General features: G+C 37.6%; 1 protein-coding gene across 2 annotated transcripts in view; it reads right to left on the bottom strand.

Moving 5' to 3' along the window:
* The window catches only part of ADK (adenosine kinase), a 258,310-nt gene that overhangs the window by 13,456 nt on the left and 219,308 nt on the right, over positions 1 to 25,546 (bottom strand). For both annotated transcript variants that reach the window (XM_088526442.1, XM_088526443.1), the window contains exon 10: positions 5,069 to 5,155. In XM_088526442.1, the coding sequence (XP_088382568.1) occupies positions 5,069 to 5,155 (87 nt within the window). The remainder of the gene's footprint in view (positions 1 to 5,068; positions 5,156 to 25,546) is intronic.

The following is a 25,546-nucleotide window of genomic DNA, read 5'->3' on the forward strand; positions in this document are numbered from 1 at the left end:
AGTCATTTGCATTTATGTCACACAAGCAGGCTAAAAATTGAACAATGTGATGACCTGCAAGCAAAATCTCAATTCAGTATCTTGCTCTAATCTGTAGATGCATTTAGACTAAGATGAAAAGAAAAAAGCTTGGGCTTAACCTCTATATTAAAGATGAATGGATAGCTTAAGTTAGCCAGTTTGCCCACAGGAACGTAACCAAAAGGAGGAAAGTATCTCCTCTAAGCAATGTGGTCTCCAAAGAGAAGATGAGGATGCCACCAAGCACACTCACTCGAGGACACCTCACAGCTCTGCTTGTGGACCTGACCCTGACTTCTAGCAGGGTGGTTCTCTGACTGCTGGCACAGTAACATCTTATAAGGTGTGCACCATCTTTCAGAAGAGGAGGAGAGAGAATTGCTTATTTGATAAGCACATGCAGCAAAAAAAAAAAAAAAAAAAAACCTCTCTGTAGCTTTCAAATTGCAAGTAACAACTTTCCAAGGCCTCTCTACATGTGCAAGCTGTCAATGGGATTTTGAAGGTGACAGGTGGTGTTGACCTCAGCTTTGCTATGGACAGAGATAAATTGCTATGAGCTGGTTTGGGCACCTTACAGTGCCCAATGAAGAGCTCCTTATAACTCAGGAATTCTTGTCCCTGTGAATGGTATAATAACTTTATAGTATGGCAATACTAATATATACTTACTCTGCACTTTCTGTTGATGCTTCATGATACTGCTTTAAAATTACTTGCAGTTACATCTCCTCTTCTAGAACTTTTCTTACAGTATGCGACTAAATCAGATTAGATTAGCAAAGAAATATATTGACAGAATGGTGAGGCGCATATTTATTTTACACTTCTTTCCATTCACCATTACAAACTCTCTACCCAATTCCACTTAGTAGACACAGCCTATTAGTAGGGGAGGACTTTTCAGGAGCCCTCAAAGATTCTTATTGTCTTATGAGTCCACACAGAAGGCAGACCGACGATGGCTAAGGAAGGCATGATGGCATAGAGGAAAGCATAAGATGGTAAAATTGTCTGTATTTCAATATATGCATTGCCATTAAATGGGCTTTGAATATCATGATTGCAGAGGTCCAGAAAGGGACCAAATAGTAATAAATAAATGCTAATTAATAAAGAGGAAGAGAATGCTCCCCAAACTCTAAAAAAATAAGGCTGTAATTCCATAAAGAGGACTCTTATGACATAAGACATGTTAGCAAAGCTCAAGTGATTTGTCAATGTCATCAGAACCCTGGGGTAGAATTACAGCTCTAATTTATGGGTATTTCAAGGATTTGTAGCTGGAAATCTGTGGTACCCTTGGAATCCACAAGAGGTGCTGAGATGCTACAGAGTGAATTGTTATTGTTGAACTTCTAATTGGAAGCAGTATTGCTGAAAAGCAATAAAGGCAGGAGTCTGTTAGTATCGTTTAGAAAAATATTTTTAGGATAATGATACCTTCAGCAAATTTAAAATCTAATTTCTCATTCATGCATTCTACCAGCCAGAGTGGCAAGCGACTTGATGCTGCAATACAAGGTAAGAAATTGAGACATATTCCTGATCCCAACTTAATAAAAATGCACTTCATCTGCAGAATCCAGCTGATTTGCTGTTGCTAGCTGTGGGAGTGAGCTAGCTCTGCTTTGAGACTAGGGGCTTCAGGTACAGAACTGCTGAACTCACAAACCAACTCCGTTATAAGTGCCCAGAAACTTAGTTTCTTTATTTTTTTTCATTTTTAATTTTAATGACCTTTGGTAGCTAGATAAGTTCTAGGAAAAAAAAAATCCCACAGATTTCTTATTTTCCACTTTCACATGGAGAAATACATGAGCAGTAATTTGCCAAGTTGGCATAATCATCGAGATGGAATTTCCTTACAATCTGGTGAGTTATACCTCTGGAAGAAAGTGCCTCAGTGAAAGACCTCTCAAAATATGATAAAGTCTAACAAACCTGACCTCCTAATGTAAAATAAATCCTGCTTGATGGGGTTAGCTCTCATTATATTCCACATTGCCTTCTCAGCCAAGACATTTGCTCCAACAAGACCACTATTCAGTCATGTTAATTTATCAGTCCTGGAGAAGTAAGGGACTCTCGTTCTCTACTGTTCAAATAAAGGAGCTATGTGTCCAGAAAAGTATATTATACTACTGAGTGCATTTTTGAGTTAAGGGATGAATTCTGAAACTTTTTACTACAAGGAACCTAAAGGTTGAATCAGAATTTTACATGTACTGTTGCCTGGGTAAGAACCACCTGATAAAAATCTCAATCAAAGAGGAAAAAGATCCCTAGAAAAGAACCTTAGAAAAGAATCTAACTTTCCCATTATAAAAAAAAAAAAAATGACAGGTCAACAACACTGCATCTGGTTTGATGTTAGAATCAGCAGAAGATATATATTTTGAGTAGTATTACCAACATTACTATGTAGAATTTTCTGGTAAGGAGACAATAAAAAACTTTTCCTATTGCAAATATATACTTTGAAAATGCATTAAAAGTGCGATATTGATAAATACTGGCATTCCCCTCAAATGAAATCCAGACAAAATCAAAGCCAATCCCATCCAGTATTCTATTTCCCGCATATGGGAAGGAAAATGAAATGACTCCATGAAGAAGGAGACTACAGCATACAGAATCAGCTGTGTACCTAGACTGTTATGACTCCCAAACCTCCCATCTGGACTAAAGTCAGGAAAATCTCTACTCTGAGGAGAATAAATGAACAATTTATTATTTATGGAGTGACAGAGGAGAACTAGGATATCTCAGAAACTAATGGGAGAACTATAGATATTCAAAAGCTCATGGTTTCTGAGTCACAGCAGAGTGAAATATGATGCAATGAGAACCTTAGCACATGCTTGCTACTCAGGTAGGGCTCCAATTCAGATTTCAGATAGCTTTGTCACTGCTGAGCCAACTGATATTATAAAGAAGAAAATAGCTGGGATCCTTTCCTTTCAGGGGAGAAACACATGTACCAAACTGTCACTGGACAGCACTGCCTTTGTACAAAAAAAAAAATCTGATGCCTCAGTGCAACTTGTAGGATAACTGAGTCAAATCATATATCCATAAACCACAGCACAGGATCTTTGCTCAGATTCCCCAAAAGACTCTGCAGCTTGCTGCATCCAGGCAGGCTACCTCAACAGACCTGGAATTAAAAAGAGGAGTTGATCTTTTAGAAGTAGTTTTTGTCTATTTTTTCCCACTTCCTTCCCAGGGAGTTTAACATTTCTTCCACCATTTTCCTCCAGACTCTTGCAATCCGCTCTTTGACACCTGCAAAAAGGAATCTCACAATGGACCTAACTAGGGCCCGCCTGATGAGATGTACCTGAACTCCTGCTGGCAGTGTTGAAGGCAGCAATTTGGAATAGGGTGTGATTTGGCTCATGTCAATGAATCCATTCAGTATGTTCCAAGTAATTACTAACATCAAAGTTTAGCCCTTTCACACAAAAAGAGCAGTTACTGCAGCACCAGGGAAAAGGATATTGTTTAAAGAGGGTTATGAGAGACCTGATAGTTCTTAAAACCTAACGATTTAGTTATAATAATCTTCCTACAGCTAAACTAGGAAAGAACAGAATTAGGATTATTAAAAGAAAAGCTCCTGATTTCCAAAAGTTGAAATAATGTCTAAAAACAAAATAACTGTAATAAATACCGCCTGAGATAAATATGGCAGGCAGGTCAAAAGAAACAAAGATTGGTTGGTCTCTACTGTATTGCCCACCTGGGCATTACCCATCACTATTTTCAGGACCTGAAAATAAAATTGGCCAGATCTTTTCTCTGTTTCCATGACGAGAGCTGCAGCTTACTGGCACAGCTGAGACAGAGCACATGTGTGCAGGGACCAGCACTTGAGGATGATTTTCTTTATTTTACAGTCATTTTTTATGTACTAGTTCAAATATAGCCCTGTATGTTACTTAGGAATAACAGAGAGTGACAAGTGTGCACTAAAAGGTGCATGGATAACACAACCTAATGCGCTTCCCTCTATTTCTGCCCTTTTTGATTCAGAAAAGCACTGAAGCAAATGAGTAATCACGTTCCAATTTTCATCCACATTTAACCAAATACTGAACATTTATCATGGGTTTAAGTGATGTATTGAGCAAGGCTGGAATTATCCATATGCTTAAGGCTGAGTTTATTTTGAATCCCTTCTTGAAGTGGGGCCCAATTCTGATGCTTTAATTTGGGTAACACACTCCCTGCTATCCCCTTCCCAGTTTCATGACTGAGCCCTGGAATTCTATTTATAAAGTCTCTTTAGTAACGTTTCCAGTAAATTAGTGACTAATGGAGCTCCTTAAAGCTACTACTTACTGGATATTAGAGCCTTCAGGATGCCACAGTGTATCACACAACTACATGTATGAAGGTTACAATGAATGACAGAACTTTTGGAGTAGATTGGTTTTTGGTTTATGTTGAATAATTTTTTAAAACAGGCATAGACATAACATCCTCTTTTTCCCTTAGAGCTTGTGCCAAAAGAAATAGTAAGTTTGCAAATGGATATTAAGCAATGCCAGATATTTTCTGCGTTTGTTTTAACAAATTAACCCTTTGTGTTCTTTTCTGATGTCCAAATAATTGTATTGGAAGCAGATGTTGTATGAAAATTGACAAGATCAGAAGACATTATGCTCACTTATTAACATACTGTTTAATATTCACTACAACCTGTTTAAAGAACAACAATGTGTTAACATTTAAGCCAGGAGGGATTTCTGTACACTATATAGTACTTGATGCAGCTTGTTTATGCAACAGTCTGACAGACACAATTAATTTCACGAAAACGACCAGGGTATAGCATAACAGCATATTATCTTTAAAGTAACAGAACACGCTTTTCCTTGGAAAATCAGAACTTAATTAAATCACGTAACTTCAGGATGCAGAGGAAAGCCTAAAAGGATGAAGTTCATTCAAAAGGAGAGTCAAGTGAAACAAAATGGCAGTGTTTATAGACAGATTAATACGAATATCTCCAAAAACAAGAGACTGAAGTAACGAGTACCTCCAACAAATGCATCTCCAGCTCCATTGGTATCCACAATTTCACTCTGATCACTCACCAACACAGGGAAAGTAGCTACTTCATTTTCTATAACAGAAGAGAAGAGAACATCAGTTACTTGCAGATCCGACTTAGAGCAAAGCAATTCAAAACTGGAACACTGATCTTTAACATAATAATTCGGATAAAAATAAATTTGGCTTGTAATTCAGTCTGTATTTACTGCAGAGGAATATGTGACTACAGCTGATCAAGCTATTTGTTGTGGATGCTTTCATAATTATGTTCAGCCTCATCTCCTTTCTTGATCTCATAGTGTTAAGGACAAGGGAAAAAAAAAAAGTAAATTGATAAGAATACCATTAAACACATGGACAGATGGAGAACGCTAAGAGAAATGCCAAAACTCATGCTTCCTATCAGTCACAGAGAGGTGGTGTAGCCTACAGAATAGCCAGTGCAAGCCTCCAAACGCTCAACAGAAATTGTTATATTAGAAAAAAAAGCAGAATGCATGTGGCCTAACTAAAACAAAACTGTGAAATAAGGAGTGCTTATATCAAATATATCAAAGTAGCACTGAAGTGCTCTCAAATTATGTCTTTGTTTTAAAAAAAAAAAAAAGTATACGTGCAAGGAGCCTCCAATCAGACTAGATTTGGTTTCAAGAGTCTAATGACTTCATCATCATCTTTCTTTCTTTCTTTTTTTTTAAAGTATTTCCTCCTGTGCAGCTCCCTGCCCTCTACTGGCACTTGCTAAACCTGTTTCAATAGGTGGGTACTCAGCATCCTCACCTCCAATTCACTGCCACACCACAGCTCAACATAATTACACCACTTAGGTATGATAACTTTAGAGTTCTAGGGTTATAAATTTAATATATGCCACTAATTAATCAGCTAGGGCTTTCCAGGTGGTAATGTCATAATGACGTGATAAAAATATAATTACCACCTTGTCACAATACCTTGTTAAAGTGTAAATTACCCCTGTAAGAGAGCCAATGGAAGTTCTGCCTCTGGTAGTCGGGATGCATTAAACTGTCTCTGAGCAAACAGATTGTCCTTTGGCAGACAGCAGGAATTACAAAAAGGGGAGGGGGGGAAGAGCCTGTCAACCAGTGAAAACGAAAACCATCAGAGCTGCCTTCTTTTAATTTTTGGTAAAAATAGACAAAATGGGAAATAGATCCCCCAAAAGCTAAAGGCTGGAGGTAGGTATGTAGTTTCTTCACTGCCCAGCAACAGAGTATACCGTAAAAATCAGTCTTAACTGCCTTACACAGTTGCAAACAAGGAAACCCAGTTTGGGAAGCACATAAAGAATTCACAGTCTCAAATCAGGCGAGGCTGCGCATGCTGCAGAGGTACCAGAAGGATCCTGGTTTCTGTGAAATGCAGTGTATCAGCTCTACTGCTCCTCACCATCTGCTACTAAGTGAACCAGGCAGATATAATGATGCTGCCTCCAGAGGGAACTGTTGGCTGGCCCACCAGGAGGGGAGGGGGGCATTAGCAACAGCCATCCATGAGAGGCAAAGGAAAAAGGGTAATGAAAAACAGAAGATGAATATTCCAATTAAAGAACAGGTTTCAGTCAGTTCTCAGTGCATCCTGCTCTCTACCCTGTTACGAAAGCCATTCCGAAACCCATTTCAATGCTGTGTTGTACTCTTAAGAAAGTGTTCAAGAGCAATGTTTTTCAGTAATTTTAACAGAATTCATTTGAATTGGAAATCAAGAGAGAGGTCTTATATTCAACTCTGCCAGGAGAGCAGAGTGTATTCATCCATTGCATAAGAAACTATATATGATTTGCTCCAGATAATGCAAAAACAATCAGTAAAGTGATAAATCTATTGAAGACACATAGTAATAAACTAACCTGTTCCCTCCCGAGTGTGCACAGCCACACACAGATGTTCTACATTATGGACATGCACTCACTTGCATATGTGCTGGGCACAGGGAGTGAATAACGCCCACGGACTGCACACGGCATCCCGTGTACACGGCCGTAAATGGGGGGTTGGCATCAAGGAAGCAAACTTACACAAATGAAATGTCTCACCGTCACCTTTCTCCTTGCTTTTCCTCCTGAGTCTTGCTTGCTGCCTTCCCTAAGCTCCCTCTAGTACTTTCAAGCAAGCATTGTACCAAGAGCTCTTATTCTGTGGTAGATGTAAATCTAAAAAACTGAATTATTCTAAAAAACCAAACATATCAATGAATGCAGTTGGTATGAGGCCAAGCATTTTTTTATTGATCACAGTTTTCCACCTCTCCCTGGGTCATGCATTCTGTCTCCCCTTCTCTGTAACTTCACATATTTTCCAGTAGGGCAATAATCTCATGTTTTGGAGCATTAACGATTTAGGAGCATGGCTGTGAAGTACATACTGCATTGTAAAGATATTAGCATCTGCACATACTGCACATATACAACACAGTAAATTATGTTTCTTTAACTTATAAGAACTTCTACTGACATAATATAGTACACTGACCTGTTTAAATCTATACTTAACAGCAACACACATTAAAAGATACAGCAATATAAAACTGATTTTTTTTCTATCCTTCACAATAAATGAGGTCACACAGAATTAAGGCTCCCATTAAGTTACCTTTCCAGTTCTATGTAACAGCATATAAAATAGCTAACATCTCTCACTGATCTCAGTCTTGTAAAAAACAGGCACAACAGAATTAAGATGCAGCACAAATCAGGATTCAGAACATACTTGCTTTAGAGAGTTTAATGTTACTTTAATTCCATTTTCTTGTTTGATCTATTATATTCTAAAACTCCCAAATCCATCACAGTGAACACAGAGACACCTAAGAGCACTGGTCATCAGTGGCCTTGCTTTTCAAAGTCAGTTCATATTTCATTTATCATTCTGAGAGCTTATGAAATAAAGAATAATTACATAAGTGTTTTGAAATCCAAGTGCTGCTCCCCTGGGCATAATATCCAGTGTTCTATTTTTAAGCAACAAATATCTTCTTTGGTAAACAAACTCGGATACAGAACATGCCATCGTGCTATCATGTCTTGGAAGCCAGAACAGGGAGGATAAACTGCAGCAAGGTGTCTATAATTAGGGAAATTTAGTAACAAGCATTCATGAAATCTGAAATCTTGGGACTCTGATTCAGCTACGTCAATGATTTTACATTGCTGAGTAACTTCAGTGACTACCACTGCTTTAGAATGATGATTTAGAAATAATTAATGTAGAGATTTCCTAGGCTGAAGACAATATTCACGGACGAAACAAAACCAGCTCATTGGTAAATGTGGTTACTGTTTGTCACGTTAGATACATAAAGATGCCAAGACTCTTTTCCTCAGACAAAAATATGCACTAGGATGTCTAGCACAAGAAATTTATTCAGGTAAAACAGTCTAAAGAGAAAATAACTGGAGAACAATATTAATTGAAAAAGCAGTCCTCCTTCCACCCTAAAGCAGAGCAAAATTCAGGCTCCCAGATGAACGGAGCTCTGTTTCATCATGTTAGCTGAAACAATCAAACTCTGATGATAGCTGCAAAAACTACAGGTCTGTCTTTAAACCAAATTAGAATTACAGACTACAAGTCTACTCTTAGTACAGTAATAAACACCAGCAAGCAATAATTACATCCAATTAGGCTGAGTACTTTCCTTAACTGGGTCATTTACCAGTCTCTCTTGCTCTTAAAAGTAGATTAAATGTGTAAACTTACATTTAATTACCTGTAACAGAACTCTTATGGGCAACGTGTTGGAGTGTCCTTAATTTTGTATTAAAATAAAATAAAATAAAATGAGGGAGTCCTAAAATACATACAAAAAACGTCTAGCTATTTCCTCAAATAAGCTTTTGATCCTTGGGCTGATAGTGGCAGTACAGATGCTTACAAGATGGAGCCAGGCTCATGCTTCTTCTGGGAGCTTTAACTTGTAAAAAAAGAACAACTGCAAAGCAGAATTCTGCCCCATCTCCTTCCCACCCCCACCCTCTTTCATTTTCTTTAGATCAGGGGCCAAAAATAGATAAAAAGAAAGAGAAAGAAAGGACAGGAAAAACATAACAGAGGAGAGAAACCTAAGCTCAAAACCTATAAATGTCTCTGGACAGCTATGAGGTAAGGAGTAATGAGAAAAGTATTTGGAACAAATTCATGTCAGCTTGGATGATTTTGAGCTGTAACCTCTCTCCAAAAGGTAAAAAATGAAGCCTACAGGCTGTAAGCTTCTTCACTTTCCTTAGCACCTTAATGCCTCTCTCAAAATTAGCAAGATAATGATATTTTCTCCCATTTCTTCTACAGGGTAAACTACTCTTGTTGCTGTATTTGACACACAGATTTCAGAGTTGATACATAAACCAAACAAATGGTGTAATTCTCAGAGCAGGATCAGCACTGAACTGACCAAAGTCATAGGGGAGCGTGGGGACAGCACTGTGTGCCGAACTCCCACTTAGAAACACTTGGACTTTCTATAATCACGTATTTCAAGCCTGGCAGTGTCGATTCGACCTGTCATTTCAAGGCAAACGGAATGAGATCCTGCATTTTCAGGCTGAGACTTTCAGATAGCTGCTCTGCATGAACATTACAGACCCCCTGGCACTTTCTGTGTGCATATTAACTTTGCCTTGTTTTCATGCCAACATTTCCCCTCTCCTACATCTATTTCTGTGCACTGTGTGGCCTAGTATTGCAGCTATCTTGAGCTTGACAGAGAAATAAGGAATTTATTTGTGCAAGTCAATGAGTTAAATAGCATAATGTGTGAGATGCAAGTCAGCCATATGCTTTGGGATCTCTGTAATCAAATATCCTAATAATACACAACAAAGGATGCTGTATTCTAACATGTTCAATATGTAGCCAAGAAAACTTTATATCTAGGAATACTGAACTCTTTACTGATAATAATAAACAATGTTATTCAAAGTGAGTCGTACAATAGCTGCCATTTACTATGCATTTGTATGCCTATGGTATGATACAACTTATTAATATATTTACATAATAAAAGATCCAGATAGTGCTACTAGGCTAAAATTCTCCTTGCAGCTCACTAAGCAAAAGAAAGTGCATGTAGCTATGCTGGCCAGGATGCAAAGAGCTGTCCCTTAGAGGCAACTAGTTCATTTACAGTAGAAATAGAGAAGGAATATGATGGTTTTGAATCTTCTATGGCTCTACTCGTGGACCCACAGAAAGGTATCTGTAGAGGGAAATGACAGTGCAGACCCTGTTTTCCCTCTCTTCTAGGGTAAAGTTAATGCAAAGATGTCCTTGAGACCTGGCACCCCTTTACAGTTCTGCCCAGGCACACACATTGTCTCATTATCTAGCCGAGAATATTTTTGTTCACAGTTCATATTTGTAGCATCTGATTAAAGCTGATTAAATCACAGGATTAGAGCTAACAGAAGAAGGTTGCTCTAAAGGAACAAATTCGTAGGAAATCTTTCTCTCCACTAGCCATTAACAGAGATGCAAACTCAAACAATGTCCTTGCACCCAGTGTATATCCACTGAACCTCTATGCCTGATTCTCTATGGATTCCAGGCAGTACCACACCACTGCTTTGAACTAATTCTTGATTTATACCATTACGAGATCTGACTCTGTATCTCTGTATCTAGTTACAACAACTGTAAAAAATGTAACGGCATCACCTCATGACTCAGCCCAAATATGTTTTGTTTACTTTACAGAAGGTGAGAGCCACTCAACCTTTGAAATTCTCCATACTATCACTGCCAATGCCATAATCTGAAGCTCTACTTTATTTCTGCTATTATTTTGTTTGTACTATTAAACAAAACATTGTAGTTGTATGTAAAAGATGGGGGAGCATGAGGAGGTCAACAGAAGACACTATGGCTTTGCTTCACTTCGGCGCTAATGTAATTTTTATATATATATATATATACATATATGGAAAAACTGCCCAAAGAACAAGCTGCTGAATTTTTCTGGCATGTGTCACAATGTTTAAAGTTTAGAATGGCAATGAACTCTGTTGAAAAAGCCTTTCCGAGCACACGAGACTACTGCCATTTGCCCGCTAGGCACAGCTTTCAGAGGGAGCTGAAACTGCGCCCACTGAACTGCCAGAAAATGCTCTCTCCTCTCTCAGCACGGCTGCTGAAGACATAAGGTAGCGCTCAGAATTAAATCATTTTCCTCTGATCTCTCTCTGCACCAGGAAAAGGGTTGAAGGTCAAAGAAAGGCAAAGGAAGTGAAGTCGTAAGCACCAGAATTAGGAAAAGCTCAAAACTTCTGCAAATGTCACACTGATTCAACGCAGCAACTGGAAATACTATAAAAAGCTCAGGTTAAAATCAGTCTTGAAATCAGAGGAGATGGGTTAAAATAAACTTAACTCCTGCATTGCATGGTCAGGCCTCAGATATTAACAAATGTAGATCTCTGCTCTGGCACTGTAAATTCCACATGATTTGGTTTGGCAAGGATACATGCCAGTGTATCATAAAAAGATTTTTTTTAAAAATCAAAACACGCCCCCCCACCCCAAATAGTAATTTCTGAGCTGTATACAGGAGTGGGTACTACGAACAAATCTCTGTTTCTATACCTAAATCAACACTGCTCAAACACATCAAAACAAATGAGCATGACGACAACTCAAATGCCAATTTTCAGTGTCTAATTCAAAGAATACATCTCATCTGCGTGTCCAGGCTACACTGACACATACACCCACCTGCTCCCACCTGCCCTTTAAGCTCTTAAAATTTGGCTATGTAGATCAGGCAAAAATAAAATATATTTCAGCTAAGAAAGCAGAGCATGCACTTCACTTACTGCTTGCCTTAACGCACATCCTAGCAGGAATCCATGTATGTTTGTTTTCCATTTCATGCTATTGTACCGACATATTTTAAACCGCTACTGAAGCCAGACCATCAGAATACCATCCTAAAAAAGATTTTTCTGACAAACCCTGGTCCTTAATCAAGTCAAAGCAATTCCTACGCAAAAGCTTATCAAGACACTGGCTAAAAAGGGGAGAAAACCAGCATTATAATCTGATTTTGAGAAGAAGAAAGACTGCATTATACATTTTTATGCATTAAGCTTATGGTCCTAATGCGGCACACACACACCTGTCATAATTTGCAAGCTTTCTTAGCTACACCTCAGTTTCAGAGCAGTGAGCACAGAAATCACATCATTTAAATAAATGCCATGTTATATGACAGCTTTGTTTATGCTACATGATAATCTGAGAAGCATAGGTCATCAGTGGAGGCAGAAATGGGCCCAAGGCATTTCTGTTTTACTTGAGCATCAGTGAGACTGAAAAGAGAAGGAGTGAACATTAGGTCACTACAGAGCAGTTTTGAAGGAGTTTTTTCTTCTGGGAGAATTTATATTTAGTTTCATACATACAGTCGGTCCCTCGGCACGAAAGAGACAGCCTTTCCTTAATATATTAAAAATAAATTAATACATACATATGTGTGTATATGTGTGTGTGTGTGTGCGTGTGTACATCTCTACACATATAGATGTACACACACACACTTCTACCTTTTTTTATTAATCATATACTATATTTTTGGACACTGCTCAGGAATATGCTGTAGAAATCCTACAGCATTGCGTTTAAATACTCAAATTACATGTAGAAATATTGTTTTTTCATCCTTTTAAATCAGAGGTCAGAACTTTTTTACATTTATTTTTTCTTCTCATACTGTATTTGTAAATTCTTTGTAGCCTTTAATTAAGATCGGTCTAGACTACTTATTTATTTTTGAAGAATGAAACTTCCTTACTAAATGAATTTTCTCCATTTTTTGCAGGTTTTAGATCACTGAGAAGATGCCAATACATTTTTCAATGAAATCTGTATTAATCTCAAAGGGAAAATATCCTGCTCTTAAAACAGCAGTTAAAAACAGATTAACTCGATTCTTTTAGACTTTTGCAAGTCAAGCAAGAGGATTTGGTCCAAAGTGAAGGAGTTTATTTTTCCCCTAAATTAGTTGCAAATAAGTTCTTAGATAATTAAATACCCCAACCTACAATCTCTGAAGGAACACTTAATCAGTTTGTAAGTATTACCTAATTACTGCTGTAAGTAGCATGTTCAATTTACCACTTTTTAAAATAATTATGCATGCATTTTAATGTAAATTATGCAATAATGAATTTCTACATTATTTACTATGTAGCTAACTAAATTCAATTCATTTGGATACAGTTAACAAGATGCCAGTTTTGAAAGGCAGAGCTCTTTAATCCTGTGTTTGCCTAACAAGCCCTTTAATGCAAGGCTATAGGATACAGGCACTCAGAAAGGTAACGCAACAGGCTTTACAATACACACGTACCTGTCATTTACAAGAAAGCCCCAAACTATAAAAACAGGCTGCCCAACAAAAACAAGTACCCTAGGAGACAAATTAAAAATTTCCATTCTTCATTTCTGCAGAACTGCGTCAAGTTCAGAACAGTCGGTCACTTCAGCTACTTCTCTCTTAGAAGTTTTATTTCCAAAACTATTAAATTGCTGAGTCATTCAGTTTTATTCAATTTTTAGTTAGAACAAAACAACACAAGATGTTGATCTTTTGGGAGCAACTATAAGAATTCAAAAAATTAAATTTTAATTGGCATGTGCAGCTAAATTCAATCTGTGATCTTTTAAGTCTTTTAAACTTTACTTGTATTTGCATATTGCCAGGCTGGCCTCCAACATATATATTAGAAGAACCACAACTAGTCCCTGCTCTAAAGAGTATCCAGTCTGCAAAACAAGATTAGTCAGCAACTAAAGGAAGATATATAGATAAAATGTGGATACACTGCTGCTACACATAAATATAAAGAACTTCATGAAAAAAGGCAAGAAGCAGATATTGCTGCTTTAAAAGCCAGAATTGTATTTAATGTGGACATACAGGCTAAAACTCTGTTTATCCTACAGAGCGAGATCATTTCAACCGCAACTTTGAAATGTGACAAGAACGCCAAAAAATGCCAGTTACTTGTTCCTATTAGACCTAATTCAGTATAAAACATATTCTGATTCCATTCTTAGCTGCCTCTTCATTTTGCAGTAACAGACAAACTGGGGGAGCGGCGCTGCCCCCAGGCAGCTCGAGCCTTTGCTGACCTGTCGCGCTAACCGCAAGCAGCTCTCGGAGGAGACGCTGGGAACTGAGCAGCGCTCCTGGTCTCCAAGGAGAAGAGGTTGGCACTGCCCACCAGGTCCCCTGATTCCAGCCACCCTCGCCTCTTCCTAGCTGCTTGCTCTGGCCTTGGAGAAACAAACTCCATTTCCCCTTTTCTTCCAATTTCAAACATACTTTAATTTCTACAGTCATTTCCCAAAGCAATTTGGTATCACAGCTTCATGTGCTTTTGTCTTCTAGATCAGTTTGGCATCTCACCCAGAAGGTGACATCCAGTAACTACATTTCCAATACAAACATCTAACATGTTCTGCTTTGTTTCTCTAAACATCTGTTTTGGTTGCACGCAAAAAGACCAGTTAATGGCTTCTATATTCTGCCTTACACAATAATTGTCACTTGATTTTTGAAATGTTTTAGATGCCTAAATAGACAGGAAATCCAGAAACCATCTTCAGGTGCCAGTTGTAAAAACGTCAGGACAAGAGGCAGATCCTTACTCATACCCCATAATGCACTGGAGATTAAAAGAAAATTGCATTATTAGCACTCTACTAACTACTGCTTTTAACTGCTCACAGATGGAAGTTCATATTTGTGCAGCAATTTACAATGTGCAGTAGGTATTGTAATCTAATTCACCACAATGCATAATTTTTGACCAACTTGCTCTTGATAAATAATGCAAGTATTAGGTTATTACATTTTTTACAATTAAGTGACTAAGAAAGCTGTTTATTGCCTTCCGTTATCCCCTCTGTTAATAAGATCGTTGTTGCAGATGTTCATGTACGCTGCATTGATGTTTAATGGTGCATGATGCTCTAGGTGGTTCCCATAACCTTGCTTTGTCTACTATGAGCTGACTCAATTGATATGATAATAGAGAAAAGGGGTCTGAAACAAGCTGGGCTGTACTGGCATAATTTGCATAACCTTTAAATTTGCCATCATTTGATAGCCAACTGCTCCTAAAAATTCTTATTCAGTTGTCAGTGACAACAATATACTGTACAAACAGAGCTCTGTCGTTGGACAGGTGGGGAGGAAAGAGAGGGCATGCACAGTTTATATTGCACTTTTATGTTCTCCAAGGAAATGTGCCCATTATCAAATTTATAAAGACAACAATTTGAAATAGAGCTCTGGAGTTTCAATTGTGATCAATTGCTATTAGCCACAATGCCTGGCCAGGCTTCTTTCCAGGTTCCCGGTACAATATCACAGTGTTGCATTACAAGAGGTATAAATATTTGCTTCCCTAGACTTCTCTCTGATGTATTTTTTCCTGCTAATCACTGGGGCTGGGGGAAGAACTGGGAGTGCAGGGGTGGTGAGGGGTACAGGGAGTAAAGCACAGCCAACAAAATCAGCATAAGTAGCCCTCCAAAATTCAAATCTTGTTTCCGATGAGTGCACGTATGCTTTTTAAACAAATATCATTGTTATGTCATTCTGTAAATAAAGCCAAAAACTAACAATATAAAAATAGCCTGTGCTTACTATACTCACTACATCTGCTGTCTGTATATACTTTAAGTCATATCTGTTTATTTTACTGACTTTATTATTCATTACAAAGAAAACAGCTATGGCAAAGCCAAATTGGAGCCTACTTTAGTTCAAACAGGATCAACTACATAAACTTTGATTCTGTGGTATCCAGAGGTTAATATCCAAACTGCATCATCTATATTATGTTCAGGTATCTCGAGGTCAGGCCTTTGTATACAAATAACACATGCAGAGCTTTTCATACGCAGCATTTTATACTGTCCAACCTTGCTTTACATATAAAAGCTACTGTGGAAACCACTGAACCAACCTCTTCATAAAGCCTCAAAATTCCACTATGGGGTACATCACAGTTTTTGAGAGGCCTCAAAGACCATTTGGCCTTTTTCGTTCTAGTGTTAGACCTAGATATTTAGCTGTCATACTGAAAATGTTTCCTAAATTGCAGAATTTATGTGAAGGAGGACCCATTCAACCCACCCATTTTGCCCATTTTTATTCCACTAGCCAAAATCCCCAACCTGTCCCTTCTAGAGCTAATATGTCCCTTCAGACACCTTTTCAACCAGACTTCTACTGTCTGACACTGGATGTTACAGCAGCGAAGCTTCTAATCAAGGGGTCTGTTCCTGCAGTTGATTTTCTACCAGGGCCACCAAACACATGCACATTCTACCTTCTTTCCATTCTGTGAGATTATTTTACAGTGACTGCTTGGGCTGGTGAAGATTAGAGGCCTGAAAACACAAATTCCATCATTTACAGCAAAAGCATGACACAGATAACTACAATTTAAACTTTTCTACAATCTTCATTCAACTGTAATGACAAAATGGCAAATAAAATCTTTAAATTAAAGATGATAGGCTAGTGGAGCCTGTAGAGCGCCTTCTGAGTACAATTCTGCTGTTCAGATGACTTGTTATCAAGTGAACTGCTGTCTAATATAACAAGGCTAAAGCTGCCAAAATAAGGGAAGAAATGATCTTCCACACAAGACACTCTGCCCAGGTGGAGTGGTCAAAAGGTCCAGTTCTTTATGCACCTCATTTGTAAGAGAAGATACCTTAAAGTAAAATTTGTTATAAAATTTTTCAGTATACATAAAGTTTCCTTTTTGTATAACCTCTAGGTAGGCTATGAAAAGTGAATCAGAGATTACAGATAAGGGGCAACACACGCAAAGACAAATGAATCAGCAGAAACCATTAATATTCATGATTGGTTTAAGTTCTCCATGCCCATAATCAACACCCAATGAAGGTAATGAGTTGTTTCCATTGATTTCAAAAAAACATTTGGTTGAGCCCCTGAGACAACATTTTCATATTTTCTGCAAGCGTTCCAGATGATAGTGCATACTTTGTTAAATCGCTAGCCTCCCATGAAGAATTTCAGCAATGAGCAAAAGATGTTATCTTATTTCAAATTGGTCTTGCAAAATGGGCAATATAATGTCATAAAACTCTATCATGGAGCATTTAATATCTTAAATCGAAGAGCTGTCAAGGCCACAGTAGTTACTTGGCATGTTAACACATGAGATCCATAAATAAGACAATTGTTATTTGTTTAATAAGAAAAAAAAAGAGAGGGGAAAAAAAAAGCTTTAATGTTTTATCCTCCCAGAAGGTTGAGTTTTTGTTTTGTTTTAACTTTCGGCCTCTAAAAAGTAGTGTTTCATCCTGTGTTCAAACTCTTATGTTTTCTAACACATCTAAGCTCATCCAATAGATTTAATTACTGATAACTAGAGTTATAAGTTCAAACTGGCTTTGACCTTGGGCAGTATGACATTATCCAAAAACCATTAATGGTCTGAAACTAAAGGAAAAGCTCATTAATAAAAGCAAAACTGTACAAAGGTAAAAAGAAAAAAAAAAAGGAAAAAAAGAGGAAGTTTTATTAAAGGTATTGATCATGACCTAGGGCACTACAGACATTGATCTTCCCACATCTCTACAGGAAGAAAAAAAAAAAAAAAGTTAAGCCAACATACTATTGATCTGTTATGAAACCTGCTGAACAAGTCATACATTTAATTCCTTACAATGAAAGAAATAATCACATCAAATTAGAGTAAGCAAACAGAAAATACATTTGTTAAAAATTATTGGTAGATGAATGATATGATAAAAAACTTTCCACTTGACTACTGTCATAAATATCTACCTTATTAGTATGATTTGAACTCAAGTGTTCGGGGGTGAGAAGCCTATGAATAATAACTCTTTAAATCTTATTTTTCAGATTTTAGTTTAAAAAAATGTATGTTTTTGAGCTTTCATCCAATACTTAATATTGCAGCAACAGAGAATATGTGTATGAAAAAAGGATAAGACTGAATCTGAAACTTAAAGCATTAATGAAAAGTTTAGAGGACAATTATTTTTTCATGAAATTTGATACTGCAGTTTAGATTTTTTACAGTTTAAAAAGTCAGTAAAATACATTTAGATTAAAAGAACACTGTAGATTCAAAAACAGTCACTAAAAAACTAAGATTCACCAGAATTTTATCTTTGATGTATACGGAGATAGGTAGGTGATAGTTTCAGAAAATACGGGATAACCTTGACAAATTTACAGCAGTCACATATGCTTGCAAAAAGCACAAATTAAAATTTACAGGCTGTCATTAGTTCCGGCACTTTCTAAGTACTGAGTGACCGATTTTGCAATCCTACCATTCTCTTACTACAGTTCCATGATAAAACTGTTTGTTTTTAGAATATGAAATGTCAAAGAGATCATTTCCCTTCTGATGATACATTCCTGGCTCTATCCTCTTACTCATTGCTTTGTGGACATAATTTGACAGTATTACTATCTCATCCTGGAGCCACCTTCTTTCCGATTTTAGAAATACAACTTTGTTGCTAGATTGATGTTCAAAATAAAGCACGTCCCAGTCTAAGGCTCCATAACAATTTAAACTGCTATTTGCAAATGCTGTCATCATCCTTGCCCCCATTCCATGCTCCCCTGCTGGCACTAGTGCTCACTTGGCCCCTGCAATAAGCAGGTTCATAAAGCTCAATACCCTACCAAAATAGATTTCTGCTGTTCAGTGCAGACTACTGAACTGGTTCACCATGGAGGATGAGAAGTATCGTCAGTGCCGTGGAAAAGTAGGGGATGGAAATGTGTATCCTGGGATGAGTCAGTGACTTTTATCAGTTTAAAACCATCATGGAATCAACTCATAGCCCCTCATGGGATGAGGTAGGGTCATCCTAGTTCCACTCTGCAGACTATCTGTCTTCAGCATGAACCTATGAAGAAGAATTTGGTTCTTTCCAGGGAAGGTAAAAGTGAGGGTCTCTATTCGTGAGGGTCCCTATTTATTGCCTTTCACCAAATGCTTATGCATTTTTCACACCTTAACGGTATATTTTTTTTCCTGAATGCTAAAATGCAAATACAGGCACTCATTTATTTATATATATCTATATACATATCTGCATATATCTGTATGTAGAAACATTCTTTGAGATACAGTTTTTCATACCCTTTTAAGTTTAGCTAAGATACTGGTATCCAGGAACTCAAGTTTTAATAATGTGTTTCAGCTGTCTAGTAAAATGTTCAAACTACCTCTCCCACACAGCATGAAACTGTGAACAGTCTCAGTTACAAAAATTGTGATTCATTAATCCCTATCAACAAACTTTCATTATTCGCTTTTGGTTTCCTAAATGACAAATATTTTATAATAGCTAAAATAAAAATAATTCTATTGGGCTTTCTGGCCTATTTATGTATTTTATTGCTTAATAATTGGCCATTATCTGACTGAAATTTCCTTTTTCATAGATCAAAAGAATATTTTCGTTGACAAAGAAAAAAATTATTCTGTTATATTAGACACTTTTAAAATTTGTCTTTATATTTATGAATATGATAAAATAAGGAAGAGTGCAAGTGTGTAATCCAGTGAAAAAACTAACATATCGCAATGTAACCTTTATTCTTTATTATTTCCATAGGTCTAAAACATACGCTTTGTTTGTGTAACCACCTAGGAAGGCTGTCCCATAAAAGAATTAGTCAAGATTTTCCTGACTGAAAGTTTGAGCACGTAAGCGACTAGAACTAAGGAAAACTATAACACTTCTCGCCTTTCTTAGAGGAGAACAAAATAAAGTAACTTGTAGAAAGAGGAGCTAAAACAGGCCCACCATAAAATGTCAGCAATGTCAATAGCAATAAATACTTCTTTGTTTTATAGGTAGGCTTAGAGGGCAACGTGCTGGTCTATGATTGCAGCGAAACCTGCAAAGAAAACCTACTGACCTCTATTTAGAGCATGCTCAAGCATCAGTCATTCTGATTCCCAACAAAAGGATACAGCACCATACCATTCTGATTTAACAACAACTCTCAAGATCTCTAGCTTCCAAAATTTTGAGCAGCCTTCTAAAAAACACGTCTACAGAAGTTCCATCAAACAACCAACCAACCCAACACATCATCCATATCTTTGTTGTTACTTTCACTTAGATCACAGTTTGGTCCTACTCATACACACGTAAAGTTATAATTTATGAACACATGTGCACGTATTGCCTTAAGAATGATGGTGATTAGTCACACCAACATCCGCTTCGCTCACTATCCTGTTTCAGATAACGGGTAGAGGCCAATGCCTGCTACTACTTCAACAATAAAATCTGTCTGGTAGGCCCTAAAATTTGGAAATGTTGCAAGTTTTATTGCCACCTATTAACGTGGTTACATGGTACCTCCTGCTTAACTTATTAAACAGATTAAATAACAAAGGATAATAACAAGAAGAAAGTCACAAAACTATTTCAGTATTTACCATGCAGTTGGTGCACTAAGAGATTTTTAAGTGAGATCTTTCTCATTCTACCTCATTCATTGCCACTGCTGATATATTTCTCGAAATATTCTCAAGGTATCCCACAAACTGAAGAAGATATAAGTGGTATCAATAACTCAATAAGTCCTAATTAAGAAGGTCTCAATACTTGAATGTATAATAAGTTCATTCTTTATTGCCCTATTCTAACAAATGAGCTTATTACAAATGTGCCCTTAACAGAGGTGGTCTTGCAAACGTTGGGGAATAAAGAATGGAAAATTCTATGTTCATGCCTGAACATGCCAGATTTCATCATTCATAACTTGAAAAATACTGAAGTGATTTTCTTTAAATTTGGATTGTTTTTCTTTCCTCTATTAAAGCCATAAAACAAGCCAAGTTTAAAGTTTGTAGCTTCAGCTGTTTTTGAATTATGCAAATATTTCAATATAAAAGTATGTTTTTCCATTGCTGAACTGATTTTGCTCAGACTTTCCAAAGATATCCCTTTGGGCCAAGACCAGCCATAAAATCTATCTTACTAAAAGTAATTTGTTTAAAAATGTTATGAGCAACTCTGTAAAAGGGATAGATTTCACAGCATTTGATTCTGACAAATGTTATAGTACACATATAGATATGACATATATGGTGTTGCCAGAGCTTGTGATTTTTGGTACATTTCTTAAGAGACCCTGCTGCTGAAATAAAGACTGCATGAGCTCATTAAAAAAAAAAAGAAGAAGAAGAAAAAAAAAGAATAAAACCCCACCAAACCCACAACCCACAATAAGTATTTTTGTGTTCACAGGAGAAAAAAAAAAAAGTGCTGAAACATGAAACAAATGTCTCCTACCAGCTCAGGAACCCACAGTCAAGCACAGAATCTCATACCTGGGAAAAGGAATATGATTGTGAAACATGGTTGTGGTAGTGGAACCAGAGCACTGATAGCTTTGGCCTAGCATGGCCAAACAGCATGGCCATTTGTGCAGGGTGTTAATTTGACACTGTTCCTCAAATAAACTCTTCCACATAAGCAAGTTTATAGACCTTGTTTTCAGGTATTAGCAGCTTTTCCAAGCCATAATCATCTGTACTGAAAGTTTTGATCACAAATGTGTCTATCAGATTACTTTCTTTCTTTTTTTTTCTTTTTTTTTTTTTTTAAGAGAGTTTTATCAAAAGCAATGCAATCATTTGGGGAACTGATGTTGCAAAATAATAGGATGTTTTTGTCTGTAATAATTCTTATGGTCACCAAGAAGCTCCACAGTCATCTTAGGTAAAAAAACAATGATCATTTGCACATGCTCCATAGAGTCTTATTAGAATCTGACAGCTAATTTAGTCAGCATTTCATCTGCCACAGCTCCTGTGTGCCAATCCTAAAGAGTCCCTTCCTCTCTATAAAACATGCTGAACACATTCAGCTTGAATTTGAGCTTGCCTTTCCTGGCAATTATTCCTACTGACAGGGAACAGGAAGGAAAGGGAGAGGAAAGGGGTCTTGAGGCTGGAGCGTTGTGACGGAGAAGATACAAACAGACAGTAGAAAGACCCAATGTGCTTCATGATAAGCTGACAGATTTTTTTCCATTGAAAACACAAATAATTCAAAACGACTAAGGACTTGGCCTGACAAACAAGAATGCGCTGGCCGATACAATTATTGCTCCCCACTGTTTTCATGATCTGATTCAGTGGCATGGACCTCTAAGGTGCTCGTTGATCAGCATCTGCGTGGCTGCCACCCATGCTTCTGGCGGGCACGAACACAGGTAAACGGCAGCACCTCAGGAGCTGATTCAATATCTCAGCAGCAGGCCTGGGACAGATGGCTGGAGGCCATCCTTCTCACATGTCTCAATCTGAGGTCGCTCTCTCGTCTATCGGAGCTAGAGTCTACATTTTTGGTCAATTTCTCTCTTTTTGGAAGTTATCTGGGCCTTTCTGCCATACCCTCTGCTCCTCCAATACCCTCTACTCCCAAACAAGGAAGAATCAACAGCTGTCTCCACAGTTATCTCTACTGAAATGATTTGGCCTTCTCTCCACGCTTCCCACAAGAGAAAAGTAGTTCCACATACAATTTTCAGCAGATACGACTCTGTACCCTTTCATGGACAACCTGTAACAACTCCTTTTACCCCACATATCTTCCTGCCACAGCAGTATCGAAGTGCATCCCCTCCTTGCTTCCACTGACTCAAACTACACACACCTCATGGAAGAGGCGCACTCCTCTCAAAATCCAGTCCTTTCTGCATAGCCCCTGGCCACCTTGTCTCAGATAGCAAAGCGAAACTTCAGCAGGGACGGGGAGCTGCGTTGGCGATGCTGTTACAGCCACAGTAGTGTCTGTCCCGCTTTGCTGTGAATGGGCAGGGACTAAGGAAATCAAGGGGCAGCTGCCCCTCTGGCCGTGTCTTCCCAGCGAACAGGCCACTCCACGCTTCTCACTTCCACTCCCGTGGTCCACAGTAAATGCTGGATTTCACAACATTGAAGGACAGCAGAGAGCTTTCCATCAGGAAAATGGGCAGGGAAGGAGAACAGAAAGAAGAGAAAACAAAGAGGAGAAATTCATTTTCTTGCAGTTCTTGCTTAAGCTGTAGCTCCATCTACACTCTTAGAGAGGACATAAATTGAGACCATCGTAATATCTACAGCTGATGTAGGACAGTTCACAGAAATAGGAGAAAAAAAGAAAGAAAGAGTAGAGTCACTTGCATGGATACAACACCTTCTGAGGCTTAGTCACTACTGACAGAAAGGGCACGGCTGACCTTTCAACTAAAAAACATCCTGGAACCATGGCCTTATTCTTATTGTTATTATTACTGTTAACTTGGACAAAATGTAAAGCAGAGTTTCCTAAAAGTATGTCCAAATCCATATTTGACTTATTATTTTGCAAAAACTGATTTAATCTAGGAAGAAACTTTTTGAGAGAAAAAAAAAAGCTTTCCTCAGAAATGTAGTATACTAAATTCTACACAGCCTGCTTTTTCAAAAAGTTACCTGTTTTCTGTTCATTATCAAAAGGAAACAGATTTTATACAGGTAACTACTCTTAAACGGAGATAATCTTCCAAAGACCATTTAGAAACATTTTAAACTTTCCTGCAGGTTTTAAAGCACAACCAGCCCTAATGAGTGTTGAAATAAGTGTTAGCAGTGCTCCATGCCATTCGCTGATATCATCATCGGCTAAATTAACAGACCCATTTTCCTCCTTTCATTATTATTTTAATATGAGAAGGTGGGAAAAAGATGATCCACACTGAAGGAAAGAAAAGGGGGGGAAAACAATAACAAATTGGTATCTCTTTTGAGTATTGCCCCACAGGCCAAGCATTTTTATGTTCTTAATCATTATTAAATGACTTAACATGACACACAGAGCCCAGCGAATGATTGCATCCTGACATGAGAACGAATTACAAATGAAATGAAAGATCAAGCTGTATTAGAGGACTGCCTCTGGGAAATGAAAATCTTTAATTCTCTTTTATTATTGACATTTATTTGGCTGCCATGAATAACAACACAGCAAAGAGATTCAGCTATGCTTGTGCACTGAATAGCTTATCCCACGGCTCAAAACTGCCTTAACATTTATCATGTTTGCTTTTGTAGCTGACACCATTGCATACACTCTCTATCCATCTTGCATTTATCATGCATATAAAGTGCATTCTCTAATTTAAGTTCATTTCATAGCGAACAAACTGCTAAGATTAGCAAGTGTCAGTCCTCAAATAAGCTCCCAGTTGTAAAAATATCAAAGAAGGGATTAATGGATTTGTTAACAACTTCATTTTGAAGAATAAAGTAAGTACACAGTGAAAATTAAATAAGAGCATAGGAGGGTTACATATAAGATTTAGGTTTACTACCATTATTACTCGCTCATGTATAAAAACATTTTTATACTGCTATTTTTCAGCCAACTGTACAATACTCCAGTGGAGTGCCTCCATATGGGCCATTCACATAATGCAGTAACTTTCTGGAAGCAATGCTGTCATCGTTACTCAGTGAGATACGCACACACAACTCTCAGCGATTGCTTTCCTTTCCTCTAAACTCGTTTGCAGCTACCAAAACACAGGAAGAAGCCAACTACTGGAGAAATCATTCAAACTGCTGCTAAGAATGATCTATAAAGCAGTGACATGCCTACTTAGTGCCTAGCCCCGCAGCCATAGTCTGAAGTAAATTCTGATTTTGAGGCGAATATCATATGAGTAGGCACTGGTCCCTCAGGTGCAAAGCTTCCTCAGCTTTACTTGATTTCCAGAGGAGGAATTCAACCTTGGGTAATAACTTACCTTGTGTAGGAATGAATGACTAAAATGGCTTGCCACAGCACATGTTTTTAATAGCTTTATTTAGTCTAGGAGCATAGGTGGACAAAATTAAAGAGACTGTCAAAAGGTAGGCAGTCATGTTTATAATGCTTAAATCTGTGTGTCATACATCATCAATTTAGACAGCACAAACTACTTGTATCCCTGCTAGAACACCTTTTTTCCCACGTATTCCTTTGAGAATAGAGGGGCAGACGACTGAGAAAAGATAGAAGCGAGATTTTCTGCTTCAAGCAAAAAAAAAGCCTGGAAATTCACTTAGGACTGGATTACACTTCCTCCTTCTCACAAATGTTTAAATGTACTATGCCGTTGCACAGCTGTTCTCAGCAGGCATAGTGTGTTCTTGTTTGCAGCAAAGATGGCTACACAGATAAAATCTCAAGTCATAAAAATCTGAGTAAAACCAACTGGATCAATATTTTTGATCTATGTTATAAAAAAAGAACTTAAGATGTCTAGAACTAAATTCTCAGGCATTCCTGTGAAACATTAACTTCTCAAATTCAGAATCTTAAAAGAGTTAAAAGCAGAACAGAGATGAGAAGCACTGACTAACATCAGAAGCCAAATGCTC

Source organism: Tinamus guttatus, unplaced genomic scaffold, assembly GCF_059628265.1.
Source record: "Tinamus guttatus ecotype Peru unplaced genomic scaffold, ASM5962826v1 Tinamus_guttatus_pri_ptg000246l, whole genome shotgun sequence".
NCBI classification, from domain to species: Eukaryota; Metazoa; Chordata; class Aves; order Tinamiformes; family Tinamidae; genus Tinamus; species Tinamus guttatus.